The sequence below is a fragment of the Hyposmocoma kahamanoa genome, unplaced genomic scaffold, assembly GCF_003589595.1.
Source record: "Hyposmocoma kahamanoa isolate Upper Pololo Valley unplaced genomic scaffold, ASM358959v1 95765, whole genome shotgun sequence".
Taxonomy (NCBI): Eukaryota; Metazoa; Arthropoda; class Insecta; order Lepidoptera; family Cosmopterigidae; genus Hyposmocoma; species Hyposmocoma kahamanoa.
The window spans coordinates 5,568-14,475 of NW_020655041.1; the positions used below are offsets into that span (position 1 = coordinate 5,568).

Genomic DNA, 8,908 nt, shown 5'->3' on the forward strand with positions numbered 1-8,908 from the left:
GTATCCATATTTGGTACAGCTGAAAATATCAACCTAATTACGCAATTAGAAACAGACAGATTGCTCTACGGAGTAGTGAAAAAATCCTCTATGAAAAATAACGGAATTGAAATCGTCTTATTAAGTTTGAAACTATACTTAAATTAGTGGTACAGCGCCACCTACTACCACAACAACGTACTTCTACTAGGTACTAATAACTGTCTGACCACAGAATACTACTATACTCACAAGGAGAGTGAACTTATATATATTTTTATTTAGAAATCAGTTCGGCTATTCGACTATAGATGGCGTTAAACCAAATAGTATGGCTACTTGCTAATAGATGGTGATAAACTTTGCGTTCAGGACTGTCTTCATACGTTTTAAAGATTACGCAATAAAATTGTCAGAATGTCTATACTTCGTTGTTTCGTTATTAATTATTAATGACCTGAGGCAATACAGATAACAATAACTTCAAAGACTTACATTATTAAACAGTATGTATAATGACAGCAAGATTGCGATAAGGCTCAGATACCAACTGTTACCTATCTCGTTCATCGTCAGGTGTTTATAGACGGTTTAGTCATTTGGTGTTTTTTTTTTACAAAAATCGATAATGTCGCTTAAACGGGTGCTCATTGTAAACAAGACATTTCCCATTGCTGGAATAGAGTTGTTAAATAACAAGTAAGTTAGCAACCGCTATTTTTGTCACTTTTGCATGTAAATGTAGCTACCTTCAATACCACTGGATATTGTACTATCGCCAATAATTTATATAGTAGCAATAAATGCCCAGCTAAGTCGACTTTGATGAAATTATATAGCTGTGTAGGCACTATAACTCCATGCCGAAAAACCCGTATAATCAAAGAAACATTTATCTTCATAGCATACTATAAGACGACATTTAATCTCTGAATATTGTTCTATTGGTTATTGCTAGATTAGATAAATACGTACAGTTACCTGTAGTATTTAGATGTATTGTATACAAATAAAGAAATCACAATGAAATAAATTCTATTATAGCTTGTTGATTTTTTATATATTTTACATGATCGAAGCATTTTACACATGAAACTTGCCAAAATGAACAATAGTTATTGCTATATATAGTTATGCAATAAATATTTCTAACCGACTTCAAAAAAGGAGGAGGTTCTCAATTCGACTGTATTTCTTTGTATGTATGTTACCCGATAGGTTTTTTTTTTTTTTTAACTCATAATTACATAATTTGTGAACCGATTTTGATGATTCTTCAGTAGTCCCATTTAAATTTGAAGAAAATATTCCACCTCTAATGGTGGCAAATTAGGGGATAAATCCGGTTTTGCGTACTTTCCGGTAACCGATTTAATAAATAAAACTTGGCAAATAGATGTAATTCCACGCACCTTTGATGTCGGTTTTTTCTCTGTACCTACTGAGATTATATGATTTCAATTAACATTTTATTTAATGAATTTTTATTTCGTTACGTGTAGGTATATATATTTTATTGCAGATGACTATTTATTCTATAATTGGTAAATTTTCTAGAGTACAACACAAAATTCTTCCTTATTCCGACAACGAACCTGAAAGTCTGTCAGAGATCAAAAAGAACATAAAAGGCTTCGATGGAATTATATGGAACACTAAGCATCAACTCACTAAGGAAATATTGGAATTATGTGGTAGGTAACAGTAGGTAAAATACCTAATATACACATAGCTACTAAGCTATAGTAGGTACCTACTTCTATACTGAACCACTCATATGGTCAACGGAATTGAGTTTTTATCAGATTTTTGTAAAAGGACATTCACCTTGCTCTTCTAGTTACTAGGATAATGATTCGTCTTAGAATTTAGCATAGTATTAGTAGTTCGTTTATTTAATACTACTTCGTTATTGTAATAGAAACTAAGGTTACAAAAAGCCCCCCATCACACTTTTGAGCAACTCAACTACGCTGCAACATAATAGACCCCATGCTTCACTCAGGTGGAGAACCAAGGTGGAGCACGGGTCAGGATACCACATCGTGTATGAAGTACAAGAATTGATACAGATTTCAAAACGAACTCGGCAATTCAGAATTAACTCAATCTGAAAAACAAAACGTAGGTTTGCGAATCGTCAATCAATTCCATATTTGTGAGTAAAGAATATCATCTAACACAGGTCCCCAGTTAAAAGCAGTTACAACAATGTCATCTGGTATCGATCAAATAGACGTGGAAGAACTGAAGAAACGAAGGTTACCCCTCGGCAATGTTCCGCGTGTTCTCGACCATGCCGTCGCAGACATCACCGTGGGTTTGTTAGTGGCTGCAGCCAGGAGATTTAAGGAGGGTGTTGAAGAACTTATGACGTAATTATTTAACATTTATCTTCGGAAACATAATTGTGCCTTGTTCAAACAGCTAATCACTGCTTACATTGCTGTAAATATACTGCAGTTTATACCTAAGCATTATCTACAAATGTTTTGTCAGTGGTCAATGGAAATACGGTGTGCAATGGATGATTGGTCAAGACATTGCTGGCAGCACCGTTGGCATTGTAGGCCTGGGTGGCGTGGGGCAGGCTGTGGTCAAAAGATTGAAGGGTTTCGAAGTAGCCAAGTTCATTTACAGCGGCAGAAATGATAAGCCTGAAGGTAATCTTCGTATTTTTCGTATGTATAACTTTGTCTGAAATGTGGTCTTTTCAAATTATTAACATTTTACGATGTTACTTTTGATACCAGTTTTCATACAGAATGAACTACGAATCGCCTAAAGCTGATTATGAAACGTAAAGCCCACTTCCGTCAAGTCTTCTTCTTATCGTATGGACAGCATACACTATGTACCTTACAATTAATAATACAAGGATCGAACACCTAAATATTCCTTCGATCCGGCCGGACTCGAACCGACACGTCTTCTAGCAAACCTTTAATTGTAACAAAAGTAGAGGAGTAATTTCACAAAAAATAATTAAATATCATGGTGGTGAAACATCCTGACATTCAATTAAATATTTAATTACAAATTTATAGCGACATTTCTAGCTGGGGCCGGTAGCTGGGTGACGAATTACTTTCATAGAGTTGTCATAGATGGCGCTACTGCTAAAAAGTCATTGAAAACCGAATACAAAAATCCGACAAACAAACACGTAGAGAAATTCGTGAGGTCCGCGGGTTCGTTCCGTGCTTAGTTGGCATAGCGTCTGACACGATCTGCTAGAAGACGTCGTCGTCGGTTCGAATCCGGCCTGATCGAAGGAATATTTTCTAGGTGTTCGATCTTTGTACCTATTATTAATTGTAACAAAACTAGTGGAGACATTCAATAAAATATTTAACTACATAGCTTGCCATCGTGGTGAAAGGATTTGACAATCGGCGTAGATAGTACCTACTGGCCGATTGTTGTCCAAGGTGCGCAGACGAACAGGAAAGGAGCCATTCCTTGCGTCGAACCGGAAGCGTCCGTACGTCGTCAAGCGGGGAGGCTCCAATACCATCAGATTAGGATCACTTATCGTCGTCGTTTCGATATATTTTATTGAAGATAACTTTGTACTTCTTTTTCTTCTTAGATTTTTTTTTTACATTTTTCAATCAATAAATGTTTGTTACAGCAAAATATCTAGGAGCAGAGCGCGTACCATTAGATCAACTTCTTAAAGAAAGTGACTATGTGATTCTAAGTTGTCCCCTAACGAACGAAACTAAGAACATGATAAATGCTGATTCCTTGAAGATTATGAAGAAAAACGCTGTGCTGATAAACATCGCGAGAGGGGGTAAACGAGACACGTACTAATATGCCGCTAAAGTTGATAGTAGTAGAGCTCCTCGTGAGAGAGTTCGTCCAGGGTAGTACTGCCACCTTACCTATTTCTGCTGCCAAGCAGTATTATCAGCATTACTATGTTCCTGTTTTGAAGGGTAAGGGTGCTGGTGAAATTACAGGCACATGGGACTTGTCAACTTATGACTCAGTGTGACGGGCGCAGTGGTAGTGCCCCTCAGATTTTGTAATTTAAAGCTCTGAGTGGCACTGCAACTGTTATGGACAGGCGTGTACCTTACCATCAGGCGCACACGACTTGTTCGTCCCGCCACTTGATGTTATAAAAAAGGTACTTACTGTAGGCTTACAATTATTAAAACCAATTTTGTCACGTTTCGTGTCTATTCTACAAGCGGTATTAAACAGACAATTTTCAAGATAATGGTGAAGATCTCTTTTAACTGGTCCAACTATATAATGATGACATTTTGGAACACTTAGTCATTTGTTGGTCCATAAAAATGGTAGTATAAATTTTCGGCCGAACGTAAACAATCCACATCTATTGAGGATGCCTCGTAGAGAGGCGAAACACGTTTCGGATACATGTTTGATGGTGGTGTTTGAAATTGTAGTTGCCCTTGTGTTATTAATTTTACGCGGAGGGAGATGGGAAAATTAACTCTATGAAAAAGATGCTAAATACAAGCGCGGATTAGCAAAGTAGTTACTCTACTTTCATTTTTATTAACATGAATTGCCGCAAACACCTGAATATATATTAATTATTTGTTGGTCCATTTTTCTTAGTTAATGTTTCAAACAAATTATTTCATTTCCCAGGACTAGTAGACCAAGAAGCATTATACAACGCATTGAAGGAGCGCCAAATATTCGCAGCTGGCTTGGACGTTGTTACGCCTGAGCCAATTCCGAAAGAACATCCTCTTCTGACATTGCCCAACTGTTGTAAGTCATTTGATGGAGAAACGACAAGCCTAATAATATTGTTATATATTATCCCTTTAACACAAATGTAACATTTCAATTGTGCAATAGCATCATTATTTCAATAATTTACCTACTGTAATTTTTGCGGGTCTAGTTAGCGTACTACTAGCTAGCTAAGGGTTTAATTGAATTCCCAGTTGCATTCCCACTTTTACTCATGATATTGAATGTCAATACATGGGACTAGTGGGAATAAACCGTTTTTATTATATGTTTTTGGTATTCCCAGACGTCGTACCGCACTTGGGAAGTGCAACAATCGAGACGAGGAACAACATGGCGAAGATATCAGCGCAGAATATCCTGGCTGGAGTAGAAGGCAAAACAATGCCTTTCCCTGCGTTTTGATGGGGTTTTTTTTATACTAATCATAATTTACTTTTTATATAATTATCAAAGAAGCTGTAGAAAAAAGGTTATAATTTACAAACAATAGTACCTATTAACGAAGTGCAATAGAAGATACTCGAATTTATCTCATATTGTAAGACCTATACTTTTACGTCACTATTAATATTTAAATGCAGTAAGTAAAAAAACAAACGAATTCAAAGTAATCTTACAAGTTACATAAACATATCTTAGAAATATTGTACGATTAGATTCTACCATTGTATGAATACAACTTGGGCAATAAATATAACGGATTTTTATAATAATAAAAAGTATAAATTCGCAGCACAAGTAATTTATAAGTACTTAATGAATGGATATGGTAATTTTTTTTATATACTAATGATAGGTAGGTAAGTAGGCAAATATTATTAGTTTTAATCTGTGTAATAATAAATAATGTAAGTCTATACTTAAACAGCCAACATCGCACTGGAGTTTTTCACATAAAATTTCAATTGAACTATTCGAATTACGACGAAGAACGTACAAGTGTAGCACGCTCTTGACCATGCCTAAGCGCAAGAGATACCACACAAGTTAAAGGCTCCTGGCAGGCAAATTAATATATTCATTCGTACGCAATGATCGTTTTAATCGTTATATGCTTAGAAGCGTTAACGTAGTATAGTTTACCCTTAATTTTATATTAATATTTATTTAATAATTGGTAATAAACCTAAATGTACCCACCTAAATATTTGAAAAAATTCTCTCCAATTTCATTACTTTCTTATTGATATTGGTACGAAATACATAATAAATATAGTAATACTTTTTCAAGATTTGTAGTGATTGTTGCAAGATACGAGAATGTCACATAACAAAAGTATAACGTTTATTTACGTAGCCGCCATTGTTATATCAGTTTATGGCGAGTCGCCGGCGAGTAACATCGAAGAAACCGCAAATATGACTTCAAAAATTCATAAAGTATTGGTGTCGTCCAATGATTTTCCTGCAAGTGCAGTGAATATTTTGAAGGATTTGTAAGTACCTACATATATTAAAAGTAATTTTACATATTTGTAACATAAATTATTATTTAAATTTCAGTTAGGTATATATAGGTTACTTATGACCTAGAATACAAAATATAATATATATTTTGTAAAAAGCTCCTTGTTTGTATCTGATAAGCACCTAGATTAATTTAGCTGGTTATGTATAAAATTAAAACGAACCAAGTACATTAACCAAGCAAATAAATGGTAATAAACTGTGAAGGACACTCCATGTTGGAAGTGCCGCTTATCTATTACCTATTTACGATCGGACGGAACAACATCTATGTAGCTGCTACGCTCAACTATAATACATAGGTATATATTTTTTTGTCTCTTATTAGTTGACGTTCACTTTAGTTACTGTAATTCCCAGAATATTCAGTCGAATACCTATAACCTATAACCACGAAGTTTCACAAACATGAAAAACTGAAATATTTTGAAAATACTAAGAAATTTTATTTAGTGACCGCCATTAGCGAAAAAAAATAATAATATTTTAATAAATTTTACATAGTGACAGTGGAACCGGTATCCTATAAGTGGTAACCGGTACATTACCTGTAAAGTTGTCAAAATTGAGATAGTATCGATTGCCAGTTCTTTAGAGGATGGAAAAAACATTAGTTTCCATAGTCTTAAGGCCAGTTCACAGCCGCTAAGGCATCTAGCGTTTTAGCCTTGGGCTTCAAAACGAGGGCTTCAAAACGAGGGCTTCAAAACGAGGAATCTGCATTATCTAATATCATTGCATTTAAAATACTATTTCTTATTTCAGTTTAAAGATAACTGCGCAAATGGTATGCCACATGATTTACCCTGACTTTCCATCCTCTAAGACCCCAACCCAGTATCTACTCAACCAGTCGCGTCAATAGATTCCCTTGCCCCAATAATAGACATTCTCCCAGATCGGATGAAGCATTTTATTTCCACTTTCACTATGTGAACAGCCGATCGATGTGTGCTACCTGCAGCTTGATTTTGATTGCCTCTCCCGATCGGAAACTGTATCTTTCCAGAGTCGAGGAGCATAATTGCGATTCACAAATCGGAAACTTTTGACATTTCTAATCGGAACAATAGTTTATTTAACTCACAAATTAGAAAGATATAATAGGAATCAGGTTCATCTTATCACTAAGAGACCCATCTGATTTCGAGACTACCAGACCGGATCAATTCCGATTTGAATCAAGATCAGGACGATGGATATTTTTAAAGTCAGAGTGAACGACAGTCTTCTAGGCGAACACAATCATGCGCGTGCTCATATATTCATTATCCAGCCGATGAGATTATGGATAATTATGGCCTTTCTTTGATATAAAAATTCTACATTCTACTAGATTGATAATGGCCACAAGCTTTAAATAAGCTCTTAGAATGTGCTAGATTTGTGAAATAAATATACCACTTTTCCTGATAACAGTTTCACAGTAGAGCAAACAAACTTCCTGAACTTCGGCGAAGAGGGTCTCTCTAAGAATTATGAAGAACTGATGAACCTCATCCCAGGGTCCTCAGCTTTGGTGTGGGTGTCCCATCATCCTATTACTACGGAATTGTTGGATAAAGCAGGTATATAAGCACTATAATTCTTAAATTGTTATAAATCTCGTCGGCTTAATTTGAATACCTGGTACCTAACTCCATTTCTGGGCGACTTCCCCTTTTTACTCTACTATACTAAACTTTTTAAATTATATTTGTAGACCCATTTTTCGTTTTAATAATAATAAATTTATTTCTCTCCATAAATTTTGGTTACAAGTTTTGCCACAGAAACAGATCTTATTTTCTATAGGGGTTTATATTCAGGTTCCACGCTCCCTACCTCAAACTTAATGCCATTTAAATTTACACCAATTTTAATAGAGATGTAATGTAATAATTTTAAATTATAAATAAAAACAATGAAGGGAACATGTATTTAAAACATTCGTGTGTGGCTGTGTTTTTTGTACTTATGATTGCATGTATAAGTGTTAGCTTGTGTTTGAGTACGTGCGTACGTATTTCTGGTAAGTAATTCTGTTTCTATGTGCCTATTCAGGTTTACATTAATAGAGGTTACAGATATTCTATCTCACGAAGGCGGGTGAGCCAAAGGTGTTGTTACGCGTGTACATGCACATTGTTTTAGTGTGCGTAAGCTCAGGAGCGCTCAGTTGCGAACTCGAGCTCGTCCAGATCACTTGTGCTAATTGTGTTCGCGTCAGATTGTCCAAATGAGTACCGTCAGCATGGAAACAAAACAAAGAAAAGTCGTCCGTAGTGAGGTATTGTAATTTTCTCTTCTATAATAATAATAAGACATTATTTTTATTTTATAGTAATATATCGTTATTTTTTGTTGCGTTATATGAATTTAAAATAATGTAAGCCTTTTTTTGGAATAATCAAAATAATTAATAGTATGGTTAGATTAGGTTTACTTGCCCGTTAAAATTAATAATTTGTTAGTTTATAAATAAATATACAATCTCAATGTCTAGTATTGTACAGTAACCTAGACCACGTGTGGAGCAAACTTTCAAAAGCTTTGTTTTCTTTTCCTGTTTACTTTGCCGACAATATTTTATAACCTCTCTTTTGTTACCCGCCTGTTCTATTTTCGCAGAAACAATCTTTTTTTATATTGCCGATATTTGTTAACAATTTGTTTTTCTAATTCTACATCTGTTAACAATTTCTATATTCTTTTGTTTTAGGGTCGAAGCATGATA

General features: G+C 35.0%; 2 protein-coding genes across 4 annotated transcripts in view; both read left to right on the forward strand.

Annotated features, from left to right (window-relative positions):
* Positions 1–541: 541 nt before the first annotated feature.
* On the forward strand, positions 542–5,283 carry LOC113238439 (glyoxylate reductase/hydroxypyruvate reductase-like). Of its 2 annotated transcripts, XM_026475271.1 has the most exons (7): positions 542–678; positions 1,537–1,673; positions 2,165–2,354; positions 2,479–2,642; positions 3,614–3,778; positions 4,612–4,737; positions 5,009–5,283. In XM_026475271.1, the coding sequence occupies exons 1-7, from the start codon at positions 608–610 to the stop codon at positions 5,125–5,127; spliced, it is 972 nt and encodes a 323-aa protein (XP_026331056.1). In that variant the 5' UTR covers positions 542–607; the 3' UTR covers positions 5,128–5,283. The 2 variants fall into 2 exon arrangements, with proteins under 2 accessions (XP_026331056.1, XP_026331055.1); XM_026475270.1 differs by lacking the exon at positions 542–678 and having other exon boundaries at positions 1,574–1,673; positions 2,173–2,354.
* A 571-nt stretch (positions 5,284–5,854) lies between these two features.
* LOC113238438 (glyoxylate reductase/hydroxypyruvate reductase-like) overlaps positions 5,855–8,908 on the forward strand; it is a 6,455-nt gene continuing 3,401 nt past the window's right edge. Inside the window, exons 1-2 of one of the 2 annotated variants that reach the window (XM_026475268.1) lie at positions 5,855–6,161; positions 7,612–7,760. In XM_026475268.1, the coding sequence (XP_026331053.1) occupies positions 5,986–6,161; positions 7,612–7,760 (325 nt within the window). In that variant the 5' untranslated portion in view covers positions 5,855–5,985. Of the gene's footprint in view, positions 6,162–6,415; positions 6,495–7,611; positions 7,761–8,908 lie in introns of those variants that run through there. The other variant, XM_026475269.1, reaches the window with a different exon arrangement.

Bases quoted from the DNA above. Each gene is read 5' to 3' on its own strand.
- LOC113238439 (XM_026475271.1), top strand. From the start codon at position 608: ATGTCGCTTAAACGGGTGCTCATTGTAAACAAGACATTTCCCATTGCT. The intron at 1,674-2,164 runs GTAGGTAACAGT...CATCTAACACAG, and splicing joins GGAAATATTGGAATTATGTG to GTCCCCAGTTAAAAGCAGTT. The intron at 4,738-5,008 runs GTAAGTCATTTG...TGGTATTCCCAG, and splicing joins TCTGACATTGCCCAACTGTT to ACGTCGTACCGCACTTGGGA.